Source organism: Megalobrama amblycephala, linkage group LG17 (assembly GCF_018812025.1).
Source record: "Megalobrama amblycephala isolate DHTTF-2021 linkage group LG17, ASM1881202v1, whole genome shotgun sequence".
Lineage (NCBI taxonomy): Eukaryota > Metazoa > Chordata > Actinopteri > Cypriniformes > Xenocyprididae > Megalobrama > Megalobrama amblycephala.
This window is the reverse complement of record NC_063060.1, coordinates 40,239,940-40,266,349: the sequence shown is the minus strand read 5'-3', so window position 1 is coordinate 40,266,349 and position 26,410 is coordinate 40,239,940. Positions and strand designations below refer to the sequence as shown.

The following is a 26,410-nucleotide window of genomic DNA, read 5'->3' as shown; positions in this document are numbered from 1 at the left end:
TTGAAGTTTAAACACAAATTCTCTATTTTTTAACAAGGAATCTCATTGCTCTGTACATCACATCAAGTGATCTGAATGTACTTCTGGCTAACCTGAAGTAATGACTGGCGGCAGCAAGAACCACGCGATGGCACTGGAAGCTCTGGCCCTGAACATGGAGACTGACGTCTGTTAAACTGTCCTCCAGCCGAAGACTGTGCAGTCCTTCCTGCAGATAACCAGCAAACACAGAGTCTTCAAACATAACCTGGCCATCTTCCCGGTTCTCTTGCATCGAGCTCTCCAGCATGCTCAGACCCCCTGCTGGAGCTTCTTTCGCGGCAGATGATGAAGGGCATTCGGAGTTATTCTCCAGAGTGTCAGCCATGATCTGGAGACCCAGGTGCAGAACTTACAGATTTCGACGCTGAATAAAGTTTAACACCATGTGATTACTAGACATCGGCGAAACAATTGTTCTTTCCTAACACGCAAGCTTCCTGTTTTTAAAACGGCCTACAAAGAGGAAGTGCTGAAAACTTCAAATTCAGCTCAGCAACTACACAAGTTACTTAGATTATGGCTGATTATGGTATCTAAAACTTGTGCATTTAAACTAACTGTTTAAGTGAAATCAAGGGCAAATATATAATTTAACATGCTCAGGCTATAAAACAGATCTCATTAAAAACCTAAATCTCTTAATTATACCTTCTTAGAAAACCTAAAAAGGATATTACACAACTATCTCTTTAAAGGGTTAGTTCACCCAAAAATGAAAATGATGGACAGTATACTGCACATACATTTTCAATGGAGGGACTGAAAGCTCTCGGACTAAATCTAAAATATCTTAAACTGTGTTCCGAAGATGAACTGAGGTCTTTCGGGTTTGGAACGACATGAGGGTGAGTCATTAATGACATAATTTTCATTTTTGGGTGAACTAACCCTTTAAGGAGTCATAACAGAATGATGCAAGTTCTAGAAATGTACCAGTCAACGTTAGAGGTTCAACCATCTTTGCTCCAGGTCTGTTTTAATAATAATAACTTACAAAGAATATGTTTTAAGATGGTTTCATCATTAACAAAACATTGTATCTCATAGAAAACAAGCAGAAAACAGACAGAAAGTGTATTTTACTCAATTGGAATGTCTGAAAATGTCTCTCATTGAAATGTTTTGTTAAAAAACAAGTTAGATTTAACATGCAAAAGAATGTAGCAAATTATTCATTTCTATGACAACCACTTTAAATTCTGGTATTCCGTCAGATTGTTAGTTAAAATATAAAATACTGTTTACATACACATAAATATAAAACAGCTAGTCAAAAATGTCCTGATTCTTGTTCTTTTCCCCATTTCAGTATGCTAATCAAAATACATAATATACAAAACGCTTTAATAAACTTTAGGTTTTGCAATAAAAATTTAAAAACAGAAACGGTTCATTTAATTTCATACAGCAAAATTGTTCTATTTTGTTGAGACAAGTGAAGGCAAAATAGGTAGTAGGCACAAGTGACAAGGTCAATATGAGAGGATGGGACAATTCAAGTATCACAATACTTCTCTGGAACATTAAAAAATAGGGAGGGGGAAAAAGTACTTTGTTAGGCCAGAGCTCAACAATACTTGAAACTAATAAAATACAAGATAAATTTAGACAGAAAAGCATGAAATGTTCAGGTACACAATGGGTCACAAAATTGAGAGACATCAGTAGAAAACAAGAGAGGTCTACAGTCAGTGGCTCCTCTGGTTTTGTAGCCCCTTCAGGCACATTAAAGGAGAGTTTGGTGTGAGGAGGCAAGACATGGTGATTGTGCAAGTTAGTCGCCCAGGTGGAGATGACTAAGGTCTTCGGGGCTGAATAGCAAAGGCCCTTCACGGGACTAGAAGGTGACTCTGCCGGAGTGATGGAAGTTCTCACAGGAACCGGTCGTGGGAAGGAATTTGGGCATTGGCACATAGTGACAAAGGGCTAGCGGTTACTCTTCATTGCCTCCTTGGCAGCAAGTATAAGAGGAGTGAGGCTGGAAAGAGGCTTCGCCAGCTTCAGGAAAGGATGCTGCAAGAGACGAAAGGACATTAGTACATTTTCTAGAAGATCAACATCACTTCTCTAACACCTCCATAGTCTAATGCAGGGGTTCCCAAACTCTTTGTCAGCTGATGTTCCCCTTGATAATTTGAGTTAATACAGGGTTCCCACGCCTTGATTAACTTCAAATTCAAAGACCTTTCAAGGACTTTCCAGGTCCAATACCCTCAAATTCAAGGACTTAATGTGGGGACACATTTCAAGTGAGAGCATGGTTACCTTGTAAGATACATTGTTACAGATTTCATGTGTCAAACACAACTATGCATTTATTTTTGGCCAAATGACAGAGATATGATATTCTATTTGTTGTATTTCTGCTTTGCATAAAACTGAGGAAGTTTTGTAGTAGTTTTGTGCGTGCAGGAGCATCATGGCAATGTACAACACAAAGTACCTCACGTGGGAAACACTTGACGCGTAACTAATGTAACTCAAGCAAGCTAGAATGCATAGGCCACGAAGTGTTGGCGAAATAACACATTAGCGGACTGGAGGGAATAATATGGAATTTTTCCAGAAAACGTCTTGCACAAAATAAATTCAAGCACTTTCAAGGACTTGTATCTATGTGTTTATTTTCAAGGGCCTTGATTTTTTTTTTTTTTTTTTCTTCCAGATTTACAAATTTTCAAGGACCCGTGGGAACCCTGTTAATATTACAAAAATTGAATAACACATTTGCATATTTGCAGTTCTCCGATTACTGTTAATGGTCACATGACATGCCAGTAAACAGATAAAATACAGATTTTTTTTAGTGTTTTATTAGTGTTTAAAAGTTAAAATTACAATTGTACTGCAAAGTAATAAATTAATATTTGATCATTATAAAATTCAATTGATTTTACACTACAAGTTATGATACTAATGTTTAATTCTTCACTTTCAAATGTTCAAACCCTCAAGCTTATAACATGTCAAATCCATAGTTTGTATTTGAGGAATATTGGCGAAATACTTCTGTAATACAAAAACTTTGGAAATTTTGCAAATGTTGATAAAGTTTGTGAGAAGCAGCATTTACTTTGAACCAAGCCGCTGTACGCAGGTAAATTGAACATGCAGTGCAACAGATTTACTTATTTAAAGATTGCTTATTTATAAGGGAGAGTTCACCCAAAAATCAAAATGGTAATTTCTTTCTTCTGCTGAACACAAAAGAAGATATTTTTAAGAATATGGATAACCAAAAAGTTAACGAAACACTGACTTCCAGAGTATTTGTTTCCATACTGTGGAAATCAATGGGGCCCATGAACTGTTTGGTTACCCATATTCTTCAAAATATCTTCCTTTGTGTTCAGCAGAAGAAAGAAATTTGGGTTTGGAACAACTTGAGGGTGAGTAAATGATGACTGAATTTTCATTTTTGGGTGAACTGTCCCTTTAAATTGTAGTTTTATTTCCAATATTTTGAAAACCTCAGTCTATTCAAATGTAGTTTTAAACAGACAAATCTCATTTGTTGCGGCATTTTGGGATTCAGTTTTGCTCCTTACTTGCAAGAGTTCTTTTCCTCCACCTCTCTTCTCCACATCCATCTCAAGGCAGCGGTTTAGGAAGTCTCTAAAAATGGGTGACAGTTTCTCTGGATTCTGGAGCTCTGGGGTGCCATTAGTAGCGATGAGGTACAGCGCCTGGAGACGAACAGTATCCGTTAATGGAATAAATCTTTTCTTTAAAGTTAAAAAGATCACTTGAGCCATCATCATTAATTACAAATGACTCAGTGATGAAAGTACAAGACAAGAAAAGCTCACCCTCAGAGGATTCTCATTGAGATAAGGCGGTTCACCCTCAACCATCTCGATAGCCATGATACCCAGAGACCATATGTCCACTTTGGGACCGTAGGCTTTACGTGTGACCACCTCAGGAGCCATCCAGTAGGGTGTTCCTACCATGGTGCTCCTCTTACTTTGCTCAGGGGTGATTTGAGCACAGAACCCAAAATCGGCTGAAAAGAAGAAAGCAAACAATTCATACAAAATGTGCTGACAGATGATGAAGCCAAGACTTGACAGTGGGATCATGGACTCACTTAGTTTGACAGATCCATCCATTCCTAATAGAACATTGTCACTTTTGATGTCTCGATGGATAACCTGGTTCGCATGAAGGAACTCTAGAGCTTGCAAACACTGTGGAGGAGTCAGACCACAATGCTTAGGCGGTGATGGGAAAAACGAACGGTTCAGATATCACAACTACACCAGAAATACTGTACCTCTCTGCAGACAGCAGCAATTTGTGCCTCATCCATGCAGGTTTCTGTTACCACATCGGTCAGAGAGCCTCCAGCAAGGTATTCCATCACCACAAAGAGCTCATCTCCAACCAAGAAGCTGCACACATACACAAGAAAACAGAAGGTAGATGCTACAACAGATGGCTGGATTGGAAACATATGCACAAAAAAAACATTCCTTGAGACATGTTTAAATGGCTTTAAAGCGATAGTTCACCCAAAAATGAAAATTATCCCATGATTTACTCACCCTCAAGCCATCCTAGGTGTATATGACTATCTTCTTTCAGTTAAACACAATCGGAGTTATATTAAAAAATATCCTGGCTCTTCCAAGCTTTATAATGGGAGTGAATGGGGCTTGAGATTTTGAAGCCCATAAAAAGTGCATCCATCCATCATAAAAATAATCCATATGACTTCAGGGGGTTAATAAAGGCCTTCACAGAAGCAAAGCGATGCATTTTTGTAAGAAAAATATCCATATTTATATCTTTAAAAACTATAATCACTGTATTACGGTAATGGCCGTGCGCAAGTCGAGTTCCGCCGAAGAGTGACCTCTGACCTGATGTATGACGTAGGATGTAGGAGTAGCGTAAGCTTTGGTGAGAGTAAATGTCTCTCGTGCTTCAAACAAATAAAGCTGGGCAACAAACTCAAGCTCCTCTTATAACAAAATCCTCTGACAATTCTCCTTAAAGGGTTAGTTCACCCAAAAAATGAAAATTCTGTCATTAATGACCAAAAACAACCACGGCGACGTGAAAGTGCATTACCAACACCGACAGATGAAAGGATTCAATGGAATCAATTCAATGGAAAGGATTCCGGAAGAGAAGACAATGCTGAATAAAGTCATAGTTTTTGTTATTTTTGGACCAAAATGTATTTTCGATGCTTCAAAAACTTCTAACTGACCCACTGATGTCACATGGACTACTTTGATGATGTTTTTATTACCTTTCTGGACATGGACAGTATACCGTACATACATTTTCAATGAAGGGACAGAAAGCTCTCGGACTAAATCTAAAATATCTTAAACTGTGTTCCGAAGATGAACGGAGGTCTTACGGGTTTGGAACGACATGAGGGTGAGTCATTAATGACAGAATTTTCATTTTTGGGTGAACTAACCCTTTAAATATTCTCATTTAGACTTCTAATTTGTGACCGGTGTTTTGTTTTGCTGTATCCTCTGCGCTTCCGAGTTTGTCAATTTCTCAATGCGTCGGATCAGAGGTCACTCTTCCGGAGGAACTTTTTTTATTAGAGTTTAGAAAGTTATAAATATGGATATTTTTCAAAATGCTTCAGAAGGCCTTTATTAACTGCCTGGATTCATATGGATTACTTTTATGATGGATGGATGGACGTTTTTGGGCTTCAAAATCTCGGGGTACCATTTACTCCCATTATAAAGTCTGGAAGAGCCAGGATATTTTTTAATATAACTCTGATTGTTTTTGGCTGAAAGAAAAAAGACATACATACCTAGGATGGATTGAGGGTTAGAAAATGGTTCTTGGGTGAACTAACCCTTTAAGGGCTGTAAGTACCTGTCTACGAAGTTGACAATGTTGGGGTTCTTCAGCTCCTTCATCACCAGGATCTCATTGATGATCAGCTCCTTCTTGGGCTGCTTCTGTAGGTTAATCTGCTTGATGGCGACCTATGAAAACACATCACTGTCATTTCACTTGGCCTGTCAACTAACAAAGAAAGACTAAAATTGAATTCAAACAATTAAATTGTTTAGAAAAATATCAGTTTAAAAATATCAAATGATAATTCAGTGTGATTAATTATAATAAACACACTACCATCAAAAGTTTGTGGTTGGTAAGATTTTTTAAAATATTATTGAAAAAAGTCTCTTATGTTTACCAAGGCTGCATTTATTTGATCAAAACTACAGTAAAATAGTAATATTGTGAAATATTATTACAATTTAAAATAACTGTTTTAATATATTTTAAAATGTAATTTATTCCTGTGATCAAAGCTGAATTTTCAGCATCATAACTCCAGTCTTCAGTGTCACATGATCCTTCAGAAATCATTCTAATATGCTGATTTGCTGCTCAAGAAACATTTATTATTATTATCAATGTTGAAAACAGTTGTGATGCTTAATATTTATTGTGAAAACCATGAAACACGTTTTCCAGGATTCTTCGATGAATAGAAAAGCATTTATTTGAAATAGAATCTTTTGCAACATTATACATGTCTTTTCTGCTATTTTCGATCAGATAAATGCATCCTAGCTGAATAAAATAATTAATATCTTTTAATTTAAAGCATATTGTAAATTAATTAATTGCCCCCGACCTGTATGTAAATTCCATTATGAGGATGTTTTCAGAAGGATTTTCTCAACAAATATAGATATAAGCAAATAATGTGATTCATTATACAACATATCATGTAATTTGATTGATTTACAAATTTTTGTTTTAATTGAAGAGCACAAAATACCTCTTGGCCAGTAGCAACGTCAATGGCTGTGTACACGGTACCAGACGCACTGTAAAGAGACAACAATTACCTGAAGCAATCTTAAGATTCTAGTAAATAAAAAAATAATTAACTGTGAAATAAAGAATAATCTACTCTTTTTGTGATACAGGCTGACAAATAGAAAGTAAAACTTTCAAAATGACAATAAATCATTGAATATATTTACCCTTGTCCAATTTTTTCGTATCTTGTGTATTTTTTCTTGGGGTCTCCAATACTGACAATGGTTCCTAAAATCAGTCACGACAACACAGTTAGCATTCTGTCATGAAAAATCATGCATAGACACTTTCACATGCTACAGTGCATGTAAGAATAGTAATGTTGTGTTGAGCATCTATAATGATAAGTAACCATCAAAAACATACTAAGTTTCTCCATAATCTCCTCATCGGTCATCTTGCCCTTGGCCTTCTTCTGTTTGTCTGCACCTTTGGAGCCATCTGTTTCCGCAATAGCAGCAGGTGCAGGAATGGGATCGATGACAGAACGAGTGTATACCTATCCAGACAAGAAAGACACCGACAATATGATGATCACTCAAAAGCCATTTAGTACAAACTGAAAAAAGAATAATGCCAAACTCAAAAATATGAATTCATATAAAACATGATATGACAGAAACTGTGTGATGAGACTGTGAAGTTCCTGTCCACTCACAGATATGGTATGCTGTGGACGTGGTGCAACAATAGGGGGCGGGGCTTCATCATCGTCATCATCATCATGGTCCTTGACTGGTGATTGCTCTGAGCCTTTTTTTGCTGGTGGTGCATCTTTATCTGAAATCAAAAGGAACAAATTCAGTAGTGGATAAATACAAATATAGTTCGAGTGGTGGTATGTTCAGGGCTTTTTTGCTCACCAGCCACTGTGGCTAGTGGTTTTCTAACGTAAGTAGCCAGTCAGCATTTTCACTGGCCACAATTATGACATTGATACCATGGGGAAAAACTTATCTCATAATTTGGCAGCAGGTATATTAGGCTGCTGTCACTTTAAGACCTGACGCACAGATCTATTATACTGTTACGCGTTTTCTTTCTCAACTGTTTACGTTCACTTAAAACTTAACTGACTGTGTTTACGTGAATACTCGCCAAGACCGACATTTTGACATTATTTTGTGTGTATTTGACTGTTTAAGTGCAATTTAGTACTGAGAGGTGGCTTTATGTGTGCAAAATCTGCGATGATGAGTAAAATTATGCGCAATATGCACAATCCCACGCCAAAATTCTAGCCCTGTAACACCAACAATATTCATCTGGAGCAAATGAAACGAGTGAGCGAGGGGAGGACGGGTTTGTGTGTCAACTCACTGTCAGAGAGATGAGAGAGAGAAAGCGCAGCTGGTATTGTGTATCTATTCTGTGAAAAATGAGTATTGGAAGCGTTTCAGATCAATATGTATTGAAAAAACGATATTTTTGACACTACATTGCACTTAGTTTATTATTTCAGATGCTTTTTAAAAGACTACAATTGAAAAATGTGAATTTTATATATAATATATACTTTTGGCGGGTATTAATGTCAAGCCCTGGGTATGTTCATGTACTCATTTACCTGTAAAACTGAGGTATTTCTGCCTGCTGTTGCCTGTGGAGTCGTAGAATTTGAGCACATCTAGCACAGCCTGAGGGTTTTTCTTCTGCTCAGATTTCGTGATGTTGGAGGTCTGCAGCAGCCGAGCCCACTGCTCTGGCATGCCCTGAGACAGAGAAAGGAGAAAGATAAAGAAAATGGAATACAAAAAGAAAGTGAGTAAGAGTCCATCTAATAATTTGATTAATTAAAATTCAGAAGGCAAATCAAATCAGTGAGCTATGACAGACAGGAGACAAATGGTCACAAAATTCAATCTAGGCAATTGAATTGGCAATTCCTTCCTGCATTTGATGGATTAAGAGAGATCAGGGGCAGCATGGGTAAATTGCACCAGAGGAAAGTAAGAAAGTATTTCTCACTCACAGTGAACTCCCCCGTGACAGAATCGAAGCCCACATGTATGGTGTGCTCAAAGTCTGAAGGGTTAGAAATTTCTGGACGCTCCTTATCCTTGTCTTTTTTTCTTCCTTCAACAGAAAGAATGGCTGTGGTTAGACGATTCTGGTCACTGGCAAAATGAGAGATTCCAGTGGACTATTTTACAATATATGAACCCAGGTTTGGTATGAGCCTGTATCAATTACAGTGTACAAAAGAAAAGTCAGTTAAAGGAATGTGCCAAGTTCAATACAAGTTGGGTTATATTGTCTCCATTTGTGGCATCAATTTGTGCTGATCACCACAAATACTCGCCCCTCAAATAAGAAAGCAAAAATCTAGGTTATAGTAAGGCATTTACAATGAAAGTAAATATAATGATGCAATAAAAGTAAAAACAAAAAACATACTGGTTCAAAAATTTAGTAACTACAATTGAACATCATACAACATATGAGTAGTGTGACAGAATCACTTGCTAAACTTGGCTGCATCTGAAATCACATACTCCTTACTATATAATAATAGGCAAAAAAGTATAGGAAAAGAGGAGTATGTCCTAATGAACAGTATTTGTAAAACAGTAGGTTCATAAAAAATTACCCGGATGACTTACTACTCCCAGCAAAATTATGAAGTGCACATCCAGTGTCCACTTTACTATCCAATGAAGATTTGTGAATGGCAGTGACGTGATGCAACTGACGCTGGTAGGTCACATGACAATGACAACATGACGGATGTAGATTATATTTAATATAATCAAAGTTATAACCTACGTTTTTAACAGCCACAAAGTCATTCAAAAGAATTACCTACTGAGAGTAGGCGGTTTAGGACGCAGCCACAGTCTGAACATTTGCATTTATTTTTTTAAGAATTAACACATACATATAATATGTCTATATTTATCTTAAAGGTGCCCAAGAATGCTTTTTCACAAGATGTAATATAAATCTAAGGTGTCCCCTGAATGTGTCTGTGAAGTTTCAGCTCAAAATACCCCATAGATTTTTTTTTAAATAAATTTTTTTAACTGCCTATTCTGGGGCATCATTAACTATGCACTGATTTTTTCAGCGCGCCCCTTTAATTTGCGTGCTCCCTGCCACACAAGCTCTCTATTATATTACAGCACATTTACAAAGTTCACACAGCTAATATAACCCTCAAATGGATCTTTACAAGATGTTCGTCATGCATGCTGTATGCATGCTTCGAATTATGTGAGTAAAGTATTTATTTTGATGTTTATATTTGATTCTCTATGAGTTTGAGGCTGTGCTCCGTGGCTAACGGCTAATGCTACACTGTTGGAGAGATTTATAAAGAATGAAGATGTGTTTATGAATTATACAGACTGCAAGTGTTTAAAAATTAAAATAGCGACGGCTCTTGTCTCCGTGAATTCAGGAAACGATGGTAACGTTAACCACATTTAACAGTACATTAGCAACATGCTAATGAAACATTTAGAAAGACAATTTACGAATATCACTAAAAATATCATGATATCATGGATCATGTCAGTTATTATTGCTCCATCTGCCATTTTCGCTGTTGTTCTTGCTTACCTAGTCTGTTGATTCAGCTGTGCACATCCAGACGTTACTAGCTGCCCTTGTCTAATGCCTTTCATAATGTTGGGAACATGGGCTGGCATATGCAAATATTGGGGCGTACACCCACTGTTACGTAACAGTCGGTGTTATGTTGAGATTCGCGTGTTTTCCGGAAGTCTTTTAAACAAATGAGATTTACATAAGAAAGAGAAAGCAATGGAGTTTGAAACTCAATGTATGTCTTTTCAATGTACTGAACTCTTGTTATTCAACTATGCCGAGGTAAATTCAAACTTTCTGTGTGCGCAAGATTTGTGACTGAATTGAGCTCTCTTATGTCGTAACGCTTTTTCACATTTATCCATATGCTCTTTCTCCCAGACATTTACATTTTTGAACATTTTATGAAACATGCAGCAAGTGTACGTCAACTTATGTCCTGCCGGGTTACAATTCAAATGAGCACATCTACAACGCAGGACATCGGTTCTGACTGGATCGCTTCCCATATCGTCCCTCCCTAACATTTTCGTCTCGTTTTTATTCATTGAGGAAAATGTCAATAGATTTTTTCATAGTTTTTGCCATTCAAAACTGTTTTTTATTTAGTTATCATCTCTTTTCGTCAGTGAAAAAATGCAGCTGATGAAGACTATAAAGTAAATTATTAAGCAATGAAATGAACACTGCTTAGTATGGATAAACCTTTTCCAAGGAGATAAATAATTCAAAGAGCTTTATCAAAAAATAAAAACAACACAAATGCCGTTTTGCATTGACCCAAAATACTGCTTTTAGCACACCCTGGGTCCTCTGCTCGCCTCTTACCTTTCTCTGCTGAGAATATGGATATGATCTTGTTGCGAGGTTTATCCCTCTTCTCCTCAGGGACGGAGGGCAGGGGTTTAGAGCTGGGATTTGCTGACATACTGTCCTTGATGCTGGTGTTAAAGGTGCTGCTCATTCTGACTGGGGGGGCAGGGGGTTTGTCCTCCAGCTCTCCGTTGTCAGACATGACAGGGAAAAACACTCAGAGGGGTTATAGGGTTTCAGAGATCAACCTGCAGAGGGCAGCAGAGAAACAAAGATCTATGAATGGATGCACTAAAGACAACAGGTGGCAATGGAGAGAATGACAGATAACGGGCCATTTGAAAGGCTGTTTTGGCAAGAGACTTTATAGACAGGGTCCATCAGTTGACTCTCAGGCTGGTCGTCCAATAATGTGCTGCTCATAAAAACAATGGAACTATTTCAGTAAAATCTCAGAGGAACAATTTCAGAAATGTATTGTACAGACCTTTTATAAAAGCTTTCCAACCACCACAATGGCCACACCAAGAGTCTGCTCAAACAGTGCAAAGCATACTAACCAACAGCTGCTACTGTGCTACAAAAACAGCCAGTCAACAAGTTAGCATGGACAGAGAGAGACTGTGTCTAATGTTCTGCTAACTGCCCGTTTTTTGAGATGTGCAAACAATGTCTACCCCTGTGTGAAAGTCACTGATACTGAGAGTTCACAGTCTAGCAGCTGTGAGTTAGCATTGCTTAGCACTGCTATCCTAGAGAGTTCTAGCAAGTCATTAATTCAAGTGAAAATGCTGAGGTTTTCAGGTCAGAGAGCAAGTCTGCACAACAGGATGTCTTGCTAAGGATGGCTGTGTGACATAATGCTTTGCTGTCTACTGTCTATGATAGAATCTTAACCAAAATGGAACCTCATAATAACTGAGCTGCTGAACTCTATATAGGCAGCAAACACACAAATAGTGTGAAGTGTACAAGAAACTTGACTAGAAAAAATACATGTCACATATTTAGTATAAATAGACACTTTCAGTGGTGAATTAAATATATTTTACATACATTTTTCATGCCTCAGTCTGCAATCTTGGATCATGATTTTTACTGAGGTAGTCACAATGGATTATGAAATGTTACAATGCTGAAGATTTCTGGGGATCTTACTTGTTGACTGTTGGAAGCACATTTATGATGCTTCAGGGTTAGTTCACCCAAAAATGAAATTTCTGTCATTAATTACTCACCCTCATGTCGCTCTAAACCTGTAAGACCTTAGTTCATCTTCGGAAGACAAATTAAGATATTTTTGATGAAATCCGAGAGCTCTCTGAATCCCTCATAGACAGCAATTTAATTACCACTTTATAAGCCCAGAAAAGTAGTAAAGACATTGTTAAAATAGTCCATGCAACTACAGTGGTTCAACCTTAATGTTATGAAGTGACGATAATACTTTTTGTGCACAAAAACAAAACAAAAATAATGACTTTTTCAACAGTTTCTTCTCTTCCCTGTCAGTCTCCTATGCTGTTTATTAGTGGTTCAACGGATCACAAAACTCATGGTTCGGATCAAATCATGGTTATTAGGTCACGGATCGATTAATTTTTCGGATAAAAAAAAAAAAAATTATTACTTAGCCCACTTTAACTACTCTGATACCACAGCAGAAACTACTAGCCTAACTAATACATTATTAAAGGCAAGTAACAGACTAAAAAGAACAAATACTGTACACCCATTACAAGCATAGATAAATAAAACAAACTTACAAATTAAAGGTCCCGTTTTTCGTGCTTTTTTGAAGCTTTGATTGTGTTTATAGTGTGCAATATAACATGTGTTCATGTTTCGCGTGTAAAAAACCACAGTATTTTTCACATAATTTACTTATTTGTATACCGCTGTTTCCATTGTCATAAAAACGGGCTGATGACTTCCTTGTTCTATGAAGTCCCTCCTTCAGAAATACGTAACGAGTTCTGATTGTGCCAGCGGTTCCTGTGTTGTGATTCGACAGCAGCTTAGCAAACCTTGCCCGGAAAGGTCACGCCTCTTACCATAACGTGGAGATGCACGCGCTCAGTGTTATTGTAAACATGACTTTAATTTTACCCTATCAATTTGAGCCGGAATCAGACCCGGTGATTGGACTGCGGGATGAAAATAACAGCGTTTCGACGACATGGCGACAAACACTCTACAAACGCAACTCTTGTGTATTCCTGTGGGCGGAGGTTAGTCAAAAAACTGTTTTAGTGACGTCATTAAAGAAGGAAGTAGAGGGATGTAGTCCAAACTGGCCATTCGATGTAGGCGACTTCTGTTAAATAAAATATCTCGCTTGGCATTGAACTTTGAGCTTTAAAATTTTACAGATTTTATTTATACTCTAACAACAACATTACACACTAACTAAAGTTTGAAACATGGGATCACGAAGAACGGGACCTTTAAGTATAAGGTCTAACTGTAGTATTAATTTTCGTGTACAGAAATGTAGTAATTAAATGTAAAATGACATTGTTCACTTTATAAATTTAATATAGATTAATCTTTGTTAAAGCTGTGTTTTGTTGTTTGATTTACATGACAGACAACAGCAGGTATTTATAGGTTGCTGTCACTTTAAGAGTAAGACTCCATGCACGCACACATCCGATAGATACACATCCGAATTCTCACCTCGTTCAATTAAGACATAACCGAATGTGTTTACGAGAATACTTGCCGAGATGGGTATTTTGATTGACATAATGCGTGTATGTGTCCATCAAAGTGCATTGAGGACGTGAAAGAGAAATCAATTTGGAGTTTGCGAGCTATCTGAAACGCACCTCTCTCTGTGTGTGTGCCCGCGTGAGCCTTGTATGTGCGTACCGATAACAGCGCTGCGTGCGATACCGAAATAAATCCTCTTTTGCCTCTTCCAGCGCTGGAATGGTTTTATATCTATTTAATGTGTAAACTAGCCAGACAGAACACATCCAAATGATAACCTTTCACTCTATTGCGGTTAAACTTGCAGTTGATCCGCGAATCACATGCATCCCGAACCGTGGGGCTCGGTCCGCATGGGTCACATATCAACAATGATCCGTTTAACCACTACTGTTTATGTTCTAAACATAGTGCAGTGCTTCCGGGTTCTACGTCAGAATGCCAACGCATTATTGGTCGATGCTGTACACATGAGCAGCATGTGCATGTGATGCTGAAGCAGGAGCCGGCCAATAATAACCCGGAACCCAGAAGCGCTGCACTGTGTTTAGAACATAAACAGCATAGGAGACTGACAGGGAAGAGAAAGAAATTGTTGAATAAAGTCATTATTTTTTTTTTTTTGCACACAAAAAATACTATTGTCGCTTCATAAAATTAAGGGTGAACCACTGCAGTCACATGGACTATTTTAACAATGTCATTACAACCCTTCTTAGCCTTGAAAGGAGCAATGACGTTGGTGCCTATGGGTGATGAACAAAGGTCTTACGGGTTTGTACTGTCATGAGGGTACTTAATGACAGAAATTTCATTTTTGGGTGAACTAACCCTTTAAAATTTTGTTTACATCACTACATTTTGAAAAGGAGGTGAATTTAACAGTGTGTTTCTTCCTGGCTTGAATCTTTATCTATAGAATTTCAATTTCTGCTAGTAAGGAAGAGATATTTGTTCAGTAGCTTAAAGGTGCTAAAGAGGATGTTTTGTTTTATACAATTTTGCAATATTACTTGAAACTGTCTTTACTAACTGATAAAAGACTATTTATTAGGTGCACTGAAAGGAATAATATTAATATACATCATCTGTGCACGAGGTAGGGCCTTAAAAACTTCAGCCAATCGTTTATGCGATTGGCCCTCTGGCTTGTCAATCACTGCCATGACGTTCCTTCATGACATTCCGACATAATGAATCCACTAACACGACACAGCGAATGCCGGTGGTAAACATTCGTGTTCCAATACTCGTGCACGAATTTTGGGAGGCGTTCCCTCGAAATGAGCTGTGAAGGAGGGGGGTTGTTTTTACGCATGCGCTCATTTCAAAAACTCACTAACAGTCTTTGGTTTCTCAGTCGACGAAAAGATCCTCTTTAGCACCTTTAATATAAAACCTCAGGTGTGTGTAGCCTCAAACGGTATACAAAGGTGTTTTCATTATCAGCCTGTCAAGTCTGGTTAGAAATCAGTGCCATCATGCGGCTGTCTGCATCCTCTCTGCCCCTGTCATCAACATGTCCAAATAAGGTAAAATCCTGTCTCACCTTAGTGAGGTCAATTCAGCAAATCATGTGCAACTCAACCTAGACGTGACCACAACGTCTTCCTGCTCGACAGCACAGTTTGACTGTGCATTGTTTTCACACAACAAAGGACTTATACCTGATTGATTACAACTGCAGAAAGAACAGCCAAGAGTTTTGAGGTTTAACGAATCTGAGAATGACTAATTTTTATGTTCTAATGAGCGATTGCTCCACGCAGCCATGGATTACACATTTTCTAGTTTCTTCTGAATCAATTTTACCTGAGCTACAACAAAGATTTTTCAGAAAAATTGAGAAACGTTCAATACAATTGTAACTATTGCACAAGTCTTGCATGATCTTAGACTAGTTCCTGTTTCCTTAAAGAGAAAAAACATGGGCAGAATAAAGATCAGTGCAGGTACTGAGAAAATTCTCTGTACGGATCACACGCATTGTGACTCCAATCTAATGAAAATGAAAACAAATACCATGAGCTTGACAGAAATCTTGCATTTATCTGAACAAAGACACCATAAATACATCAAGTAATCAACCAGCAAAAGTCTAAATTAATTCAATTGATTGCTTTTGGAGCATGATCAGTTTAAATATCCTTTTCCAGCCACCACCACACACTTCAGCTTGTAAGTACGGGGCATAATCAACACTAAGTAAAACTCAAAGAAATCAAGGAAAAAGGATGCAATTAGATGCCAGTGCCATCACTAACACCATCTCACCCTGAAGAACCCTGATGGAAAGATCCAGCTGATGTCCCTGGCTCTGCTCTGGCACACTCCTGAGACATTGAGGGTCTTCTGTATGGTGTGCCCACAAGTCTCTTTCTCCCTGTGTTTCCACTAAAGTGAGCCGAGAGAGAGCGATAGGCGTGTTGATGCAGGCATGCTTCATTCCACAGCAGCATGAAACGCTGCGAGTGCAGTCATGTCTTTGTGCTGCACATTGCTATAGTGATGTTCCACCCCTCAGGCTTGATATAAGGCCCTACAGCAGAAACATTTGACAGGACATACCTTTACACACCACTGACTCTCGCTCTGAGAAACCATCGCTGTTATACCACAATCGCAAATGAATCAGGATTATGGGAGGGGTTTTAGGAGCTTGATTAGAGCGCTTTCACCCCCACATATCTATGGAAGAGGATCTGAAAAGAAAGCTCTCTTGCGTGAAGCATTTGATATTGAATAATGCTACACAGACTCTTGAAATTTTCCATTTTTCCTCAAGGAATGTTATTTGGGATCATCAAGTCTTAACTTGCTTTCCAGTAATGACAGTGATTTGAAGATGGGTGTGGTTCTCTCCAGTGTTTTAGGCTCAAGTGCATTTCTGCAAGGTCCATTTCATGAGTTTTTCTTACAACTCAGTTTTTAGGTTTCTGCGTCAAAAAACTGTTAGTCTAGCGCTTGTGAATCTTACAGCCTCGAGCTACTGACGCACAACCATTTCTGCCAAGCCATACATAATCTCAGAGCTCCAAGACTAAAAAAACAAACATTATTTATTTTTACAAATTACAAAATCATTTCGTAAAGAGAAGTGATTGAGAAGAGTTTGACATTGTTTCGTGAATCTTATATCATACTGGTCTGTAAATCAGATATTAAAGTTTGCACTGGGTTCATTCTTGCATGCAGGAAAAACTGGCAATCACTGTAAATATGTAATTAACTAATGCTTTTTTTTTTTAAAGCCCAATTTTTTTGGGGGGCCAATGCTGATATTAGGGAGTAAAAAAAGTCTGATATCGACATATCGGCCAATATTCTTCATGTGTATATTATAGGGGTGCAACGATTCAAATTACTCACGGTTTGTTTTTTTATGGTCACGGTTTCAGTATGTGCTATGTTCAGGGAAAAGAGGACAACTGTCAATTAAAAATAAGAACAAATAATTAAACTACAAGCAACAGCAGGTATTTCGGGTATCTAGGTACAGAAAATGAATGAAATGATCAACTATGAAATAACACTGCATATTATCTTCACTGTATAAATTAAGATTAATTATTATTGAAGTTACAAAAGCTGTTCAGTCAAGAGAAGTGATTTCTTTGTCATTTGTTGTTTGATTAACATTAAAAACAGAGACAGCAGGAATATTAGGCTTCTTTAAGACATAATGCATGATCCAGTACATATACCGTTACACATGCGTTGTATTTCTCGACTGTTATACGTTCACTTAGAACATAACTGACTATGTTTGCAAGGATACTGCTAGGGCTGCACAATTATGACAAAAATCATAATTGTCGATTATTCTCTTGAAATTGTTATTGCAATTATTAATTACGATTATCACAATTTACATTGAATTTGTATTGAATAGCTTTACACCATTATCTGAAGCAACTGCATGCCATATTTTTGTATAAAAATAAAAAACAAGCTGAAAACACTCTTCCTGAAATGTTTTATTGTTTTTCTATAGCATTAAACCTCAAATGTCAACTCTACATTGGTTTGGTTTCTTCTTTAAATAATAAAAAGTCAACATATGCATGGTATAACAATAGGGGCTTTTGCATTGGATTGTTCTTGGAACACAGATATAGGAACTAGCCACCAATGTGGTTCCCCGAGAACTAATGTTCCCCTAGGTCCTGAAGTGATGTAAACTGAGCTTGTTGTTGTTACTGTTATTTTGACTGCACTGAGAACAGTACAGACAGATCCTGAGTACACAGTGCTCGCATTCTCCGTCTTCATTAGTTTACAATCTGTTTATCAGTCCTGTGTAGTACATTATTAGATTAGCTTTTGCCGTGTGGTTGATGCCCAATGTCGCTAGTTTAACAGAAATACTTAATCATGTTTTGCTTGGTATGCTCAAAGTTGTGCTGGATTTTCTCCTTAGCTAAGGTCCTATCACTGTTTTTCATGAGTGTAGAGTTAGATTGTGGAGTAAATACATAGGCTGTGTACACAGCTTTTTAAAAATGGCAGGTGCTGGTGTTTCACGCTTTTTGATCATCGCTGTTGTAACGTATTGGGAAGCCAGAATGCGTAATCATCGACTGAAACATACATTAGCTGAACTCTGTCTCTCTGTTTTAGATGTTGCTATTTTCAACAAAACCATATTATAGATGCGTCGTCAGATTTGAGTTGAACCGTGGTGCAAGTGCATATATTAATATAAATATATTCATACAAAATATATTCATATCGGTGGCATATCTGCGGCATATATGCCAATGCAGATATATCTGCGACAGGCTCATCTCGGCCGATAAAATCGGCACTACTTTTTTAAGGCCAATTTGGCCTGTTATAAAGCAAATAATCAACAAATAAATTTGCTTAAACAAAGAAGAAAAAAAAAATCGGCAACCAGTACTGGAATTAGCCAATTTACTTGTTAAAAAAATCTGAATTGTCCATGAAAAATAATGATTGGTGCATCACTACTGTTTTCATTTCTCTACAAAACGTGGTGTTTTTAAATAAAAGAAATTCTTTAATATAAATTGTAGTTGTGGTGCTCCTTAATTTTTGGTGGGTGCTCCTAACTTTTTGAGGTTGGGAGCATCAGTGCTACCAAGTAAAAAGTTCATTTTGAGCCCTGATTTTATAACGGCATGTTGGAATTACTGTAGGGTCAGTCCGTGTCAAATCAACCAGAGGTCCCCTGATCAAATTTTTGATTTTGTTAATATTTTTTCTGTTGAAAGACAAACATAAATAGTGATGAAAGCCAAAATATTAAATGTCACAGATGTACATTTACTGAGTAATCCACTGTTTTGTAGAAGGGGGTCAAAATTACCATTTTGACCTGAGATTTGGAGCCAAATTAGAGGGGTGTAAAAATGACTTTAGAAAGATGGCAGCATCGTTATTTTATTTTCACACAGAGATTGGTAGATCTATTAGTGAAATCTGTTGACTTTGGCAATCTTTGTTTCATTATATGCCAACAGTGAACATTCAAAAATGGTAAAAAGCACTTCTTGTGTTTTTTTGCCTTAAGTTTGCATGCCTGTAACTCAAGAAGTATTAAAGAAATCTTAATATCCTTTTAGATTCTGGTTCTTAACAAACTTTTCTTTTGGCTTCTTCATTTTAAAGGCCCTTGATGGTTCAATCCCCAGAGATATGGAGATCTTACTGCGGCTCCATGAGTAAATTGGTAAAATGAACACATTTTCAGTGGTCAAAAACCAAATGTGGGTCACTTTGCACACAGCTGATACTTTTTTTCTTTTAAAGAGGAATATCTGAAGAACAAATAATGTTGAAACTAGAAATGCATCTCGTGTTTTTCTATCATCTCAATTACATAGAACATACCTGAGTGCCATAAATACTCCTTTTCCAAAGTTTGCATGCCTGTAACTCTAAAAGTATTCAAGATATCTTAATATCCTTCCAGATTCACATTCTTAATAAACTTAATAAACAATATCTTGAATACTTTTAGAGTAACAGGCATGACAACTTTAGAAAAAGAATATTTGTGGCACTAGATACATTTCTAGTTTTAACATTATTTGTTCTTCAGATATTCCTCTTTAAAAGAAAAAACTATAAGCTGTATGCAAAGTGACCCACATTTGGTTTTTGACCACTGAAAATGTGTTCATTTTACCAATTTACTCATGGAGCCGCAGTAAGATCTCCATATCTCTGGGGACTGAACCATTGAGGGCCTTTAAAATGAAGATACTAAAAGGAAAGTTTGTTAAGAACCAGAATCTAAAAGAATATTAAGATATCTGTAATACTAAGAATAATACTGTAATACTGATATCTGTAATACTAAGAATAATACTGTAATACTGTAATACTACACAAGAAGTGCTTTTTGCCATTTTTGAACAGTCACTGTTGGCATATAATGCAACAAATATTGCTAAAGTCAACAGATTTTACTAACAGACCTACCAATCTCTGTATAAAAATAAAATAATGATGTTGCCATCTTTCTAAAGTCATTTTTACACCCCTCTAATCTTCTACAAAATAGTGGATTATTCAGTAAATATACATCTGTGACATTTAACATTTTGGCTTTCATCACTATTTATGTTTGTCTTTCTACAGAAAAAATATTAACAAAATCAAAAATTTGAGCAGGGGACCTCTGGTTGATTTGACACAGACTGACCCTGTAATTATAAGATTCCAACTTGTGAACCTTTTTTCGAAATTTTCTTATAGCTCCGACTTGTACCAACTGACTGCTGCAACCTCATGCAGGAACACCCAAAATAGCTGTGACTTCAGCATGTACAATGTAGTTAAGCAGTTATTGCATAATATTTCTGTTTAATAGTTCCTATAATTGACTATTGTTAATGTCTTAATAATGCACAAATAATCTGAAAATAAAATACGGTTTTATGTAGCTTGCTTGCACAGAGTTGAATTTTCTGTCCCGTCAAATAAACTATAAGTTTATAAATAAGGCATTTGTATAACAACTGTTACTTCTTGTATTTATAAAAGTATTAGTAATTTCTGTCTTTAAAAATAAAATAAAATAAAATAAAAACTTACCACCCCCAACCTTTTGAATGGTAGTGTATATTGGATTTATAATAAATAAATAAAAAGTAACAGCATTCCAGGAGCTCAAAAAAGAAAAAGTAATGTCATCTGAGCTGCAACATCACAGATTTGGATTAGATTTTCAGGGAACACATGAACAGATAAAAATGCAAACCTTAAATGTAATGCAAGTCCCGTTAGATAAAAGCATCTAGCAAATGCACAAATCTACAGTATCATCACAGAAAGTTGCACTTGTTACAAATAACATATCATCAAAAAGATACTCTTTCCATCAACAGCATGCATACGTATGAATTCAGCCAAAGGCTGCAAGCTGTCTTCTCAGTTTGTGTGACGTGAGATGAAAACACCAGAGAAAGCTCATGGGAAGCGGGAATGTGGACATTCCCGTCTGCTCCCCTAAGCCTCATTGATTTGAGCCGCGCCAGGCCTAAACTAACGAACATATATTTGTTTTTCACAGTTGCAGGCTGGCGGGCCCAAAGTAAACATAAGGTGCCAGTGACTATGAGGGTCAGACTCAGATTCCTCCACATAAATGGAGTTAAATCACTATTCACTAATCAGCGTTAGACATGATGTACAGATACAAGTTCAGAGACTTGACGCTATCAAACTTTTCTGATGCATTTTTCTGATTCACAAAATTCTAGCTATGCTACTTCTGATAGTGCTGATTACAATCTTCAAGCAACCACTAGAGAGACACTGAAGGCAAAAAACCACCAGCAGTGTGCCTCCACTTCCTATTGCTCACATCCCCTCAGCTTCTGATTGGCGGACGGATAACAGAAGCATTTCCTGATCCTACAAGCCACGACCACTATAGGTCACACACATGCACTTCATCTGACCAACTGGACCAAAACAAAGATATCAGAGAACGCCTCTCTTTTACAGATGTGTGGTTGTGTAGAGGAACTGTTTACAGGAAGACAGACTAAGGGCCTTTTGTATTTGCAGCTTCTATAAAAGGAAATACTGAGCAAGACTTCCTGAACTGAGCCTAGCTGCCATTCTCCTTCCATGCTATTGGAGAATGAAGGCAAGTGTTGGTTCAGAGAGATGATGAAGCAAGCCTGTCATCAATTAAATGAAAATTATGTCATCATTTTTTCTTTAATGGAACACAAAATTTGATGATACCCAGAATTATCTATGGAAACCATCAGCGTCAGCCATCATTTAATTATTACATCTTTTTCCATACAACAAATGGTGACTTAAATTTTTCCAAACATCTGCTTTGTGTCCCATGAATAAAATATAATTATAGCATGACAATCATGCTAAAACATGATAGAAATTACCAAAAAAATATGGGATTTTGATTTACAGTACAATTTAGTGTCACACAAGTACATTTCAACAAACAATAATATAAAACTACACCTCCTAATGTGTCAATAAAATCATTCCTGACTAAGACTTACTTTGCTTTGCTTAATATCCAACTTGAGTTAATTCATATTGCTTTGAGGTTGAAAAACAAGCCTTGCATTATCAAAAACAAGCCTGTCAAAGAGTTATAAACACAAATGCGCAATGATAAAGCATCAATAAACCTCCTTTTTGACTGCTGGCCGAGCAGATATCAGGATTAAGACTAGTTTAGCATTTTCAACTCACCAGAACTCCCGCAAACCTCTTCAAAGTTTTAGCTCCGCCTTTTTCACGCTCATAAACTGATTTCGCTGCAAGTATAATGAGAATATCTCCCTGGAGATTATGATTTTGGACGCCGTGTCGACGTGCTAGTTAGTTTTTTTCAGTTAACTACTTCTTGGACCCGGGATCTGTCTGCTATGGCGGAGGGGAAGCGGAACTGTCGACCCAGCCCAATGTTTGTACTTCACTAAACGTAGCTTTTTAGGTTGGACAGCTTTTAATCTAATCTATTATTTTTTTTTTAAATATATATATAAATAAAAAATATTAAACTGTGCGAAATAGTGAGTATAATAAGAAGTTTTCTGCAACCTCAAACTACTGCTGCTGGCAAATGGGTTCCGTCCATGAGTTACGACGATTCTGCTGCATGACGGGAAATGTAGTCTAGAACTCATTGCAATGCGGTAATGTGGCGTGCTCTAAAACTACATTTCCCTAAACTGAGTAGATTCTGACTTTATTTACCGGTATGCCAACATAAGTGTTTCATTTAAGCCCTACGAGAGTCAGGCGTTATTTAGATAAATATATTATTTAAAAAAAAAAAATGTTTATAGATAGTAAGATACGAGATTAAATTGTTCAGACAAGACATAAAAAGTAACAATGGTGAGCGTCATCATAAATAAACTTTTATTTTTAAAGCCAAATGAAAGAGATCCAAACCCTCTGCTGGCAGCAACTTGAAAATACATTTTATTCTTTCCTGTTGTAACATTCATGGTCATCTACATTGCAAAGGCACTGATACAAGAAGTCAATTGATTTCCACTGAATATGGTATAACCCCAGTAAGAGACTGGATATTTGATTCAGGATGCATTGTAATAGACTATTTTTTTCTCATCTCTTGGGTACATCTGGGACAGAACCTGTAATTGGAGAACAAAACATTTGAAAATGGCAATATGTGGAGTGTGCAAATTAAAACAGGATGAAATATGGGGAATTCGCCCACCATTTTCCCTTTGGTTTGGTTGTTAGGCCGACACAGGCAAAGTGAAACCACTCTATTGGACACTGTTAAAAGAGAATAAACCCTTTTAAAAATTATATTACATTATCATCAATAACATGACTTCTACAACGTCTATATACACCAATCAGGCATAACATTATGAGCACTGACAGGTGAAGTGAATATGATTATCTCTTCATCACAGCACCTGTTAGTGGGTGGATATATTAGGCAGCAAGTGAACATTTTGTCCTCAACGTTGATGTGTCAGAAGCAGGAAAAATGGACAAGCGTAAGGATTTGAGCGAGTTTGACAAGGGCCAAATTGTGATGGTTAGACGAATGGGTCAGAGCGTCTCCAAAACTGCAGCTCTTGTGGGGTGTTCCCGGTCTGCAGTGGTCAGTATCTATCAAAAGTTGTCCAAGAAAGGAACAGTGGTGAACCGGTGACAGGGTCATGGGCGGCCGAGGCTCATCGATGCACGTGAGGATCGAAGGCTGGCCTGTGTGGACCGATCCAACAGATGAGCTAATGTAGCTCACATTCCTCAAGAAGATAATGCTGGTTCTGATAGAAAGGTGTCAGAATACACAGTTCATTGCAGTTTGTTGCGTATGGAGCCGCAGACCAGTCAGGGTGCCCATGCTGACCCCTGTCCACCACCGAAAGAAACAACAGTGAGCATCAGAACTGGACCACGGAGCAATGGAAGAAGGTGGCCTGGTCTGATGAATCACGTTTTCTTTTACATCATGTGGATGGCCGCTTATCTGGGGAACACATGGCACCAGGATGCTCTGGAAGAAGGCAAGCCGGCGGAGGTAGTGTGATGCTTTGGGCAATGTTCTGCTGGGAAACCTTGGGTCCTGCCAACCATGTGGATGTTACTTTGACACGTACCACCTACCTAAGCATTGTTGCAGAAAATATACACCCTTTCATGGAAACGTTATTCCCTGGTATCTGTGACCTCTTTCAGCAGGATAATGTTCCTGCCACAAAGCAAAATGGTTCAGGATTGGTTTGAGGAGCAGTTTGAGGTGTTGACTTGGCCTCTAAATTCCCCAGATCTCAATCCAATCGAGCATCTGTGGGATGTGCTGAACAAACAAGTCTGATCCATGGAGGCTCCGCCTCACAACTTACAGGACGGGTCAGGGCTGTTTTGGCAGCAAAAGTGGGACCAACACAATATTAGGAAGGTGGTAAAAATGTTATGCCTGATCGGTGTATCATTCCCACTGGACTGGCAGTACTGTGGATATTACAGTAAAAACATTTCTGTGTATGTATATATAAATAAATCTATTACTCACATCAGAATTGTCACATCCAATCATTTCTCCATATGATACTTGACTACACAAACAGTATGTGGGTTCATTAGGGTCCACTGGCATATCCAGGACATCTGATGGATGCATGGCGAGCAGAGATTCACTTATGTTGGAACTAGTGAGAGAAAAGATGCAAAGAAAGAGCTGAATAAAAATAATACACTTTGGCATCAATAAAATGCATCCATATAAATTCACATACCCAGTTTTCTGTCTTTTCTGCTTGGGTGAGTCTGGATCTGATCCTTTCTTGTCTCTTCCAATGGATCCCTTCTTGTCTTTTATATTCTTATCCTCTGAAACAACAAATTAGTCAGTTTAGTCTCACCCAAAATGGATTAATTGTATTTATATATGTAGATCTGAACAATAAGACTTACTTCGAGATTGCTTCTCATCAGAGCTATCCGGACTACCAGAGTCCAGTTTCTCCTGCAGATCGTTCTCAAAGCGTGCTAGATCAGCATCCAACCTCCGAATGTGTTTATCCACCTGGAAATACAAGCAGACTAGTTATTGCTTAATGCATGAAGTGAGACAAGCAAATATAAAATGGAGGACTCTGCAGCTCACCATTTCATATATCTGCATTGCAAGCTGAACTTTGTCATCGCTGTACTCTTTGCATTTGGTGTAGGCGTTTTCAATCTTCTTTAGATGCTGGACACGCTCCTCGGATGCCAGATTTCTAACATTTGCAATATACTCAGAAGCTAGTTCACTTATCTCTGCTTTTTTCTCTGTGAAAACAGTATTTGATTAGACAACAATAAAGTTCAAAGTATTAATGATACTAAACCAAACATTCATACCTTCAGTCCTGTTATCCAAATCCCCCATTAATGAAAAGTTTCTCTGCAGCTCGCAGGGAAGTCCCTCGATACCTGCAATGAATGATTATGATTAAAAATCTCGCAAATTGTTTTTACATAGCAGGAAAAGCAACAACATGTATGCATGACACTGCTACAGCAAGCTAACTTTACATACTAACCAAGTGCATAAGATACAAAACAACATGCAATCACTAAATCATGTACACTTCAGCGGTTTATCACATAAAACTGATACATTTGTGATGAATAACTCAACCCAAGTGCAGCAAGAGGGTGAATTGATTACATTTAAACAACTTGACAGTGATTAAAACGTGGCAACAAGTTTAGAAGAATATCTTTTAAGAAACTTACTGTCTAAATAGTGCTCTAAGTACATTCCTTTCGCCATTTTTGTTAGTAAGGGCTTTTGTAATGAAGGCGTGTACGATGGTTTATTTAACGCGCGCTGGATTTCCTTTCCTCGAGTCTCTGTGCAGGTTATTAGACTCTTATATGAAACTGATCAACCATATAGCTAATAAGTGAGCAGATAAGACCGTCCAAGTGGTTTGTAGATCATAGGCTATTGTAGCGTAACATC

The 26,410-nt window shown here is 37.5% G+C and overlaps 3 protein-coding genes and 1 long non-coding RNA gene across 5 annotated transcripts in view; 1 reads left to right on the top strand and 3 right to left on the bottom strand.

Moving 5' to 3' along the window:
- Positions 1-528, bottom strand: part of klhl6 (kelch-like family member 6) — a 10,749-nt gene extending 10,221 nt beyond the window's left edge. Inside the window, exon 1 of one of the 2 annotated variants that reach the window (XM_048164353.1) lies at positions 93-528. In XM_048164353.1, coding sequence (XP_048020310.1) covers positions 93-367 — 275 coding nt within the window. In that variant the 5' untranslated portion in view covers positions 368-528. The remainder of the gene's footprint in view (positions 1-92) is intronic. The other variant, XM_048164354.1, reaches the window with a different exon arrangement.
- Positions 1-2,645, top strand: part of LOC125251385 — a 2,838-nt gene extending 193 nt beyond the window's left edge. Inside the window, exon 2 of the long non-coding RNA XR_007180988.1 lies at positions 38-2,645. This is a non-coding gene — a long non-coding RNA (uncharacterized LOC125251385). The remainder of the gene's footprint in view (positions 1-37) is intronic.
- pak2a (p21 protein (Cdc42/Rac)-activated kinase 2a) lies at positions 988-11,431 on the bottom strand. Its single transcript, XM_048164356.1, has 13 exons — positions 11,245-11,431; positions 8,840-8,943; positions 8,435-8,579; positions 7,526-7,647; positions 7,234-7,366; positions 7,032-7,095; positions 6,824-6,872; positions 5,902-6,014; positions 4,319-4,436; positions 4,133-4,232; positions 3,852-4,048; positions 3,591-3,728; positions 988-2,055 (listed from the first exon to the last, which is right to left on the bottom strand). Exons 1-13 carry the CDS (start codon positions 11,429-11,431, stop codon positions 1,969-1,971), a joined length of 1,557 nt encoding a protein of 518 aa, XP_048020313.1. The 3' UTR covers positions 988-1,968.
- Positions 11,239-26,410, bottom strand: ing5b (inhibitor of growth family, member 5b). Its single transcript, XM_048164368.1, has 9 exons — positions 26,182-26,410; positions 25,804-25,875; positions 25,565-25,731; positions 25,372-25,483; positions 25,194-25,287; positions 24,971-25,106; positions 23,654-23,715; positions 22,654-23,567; positions 11,239-11,477 (listed from the first exon to the last, which is right to left on the bottom strand). Exons 1-8 carry the CDS (start codon positions 26,216-26,218, stop codon positions 23,528-23,530), a joined length of 720 nt encoding a protein of 239 aa, XP_048020325.1. The 5' UTR covers positions 26,219-26,410; the 3' UTR covers positions 11,239-11,477; positions 22,654-23,527.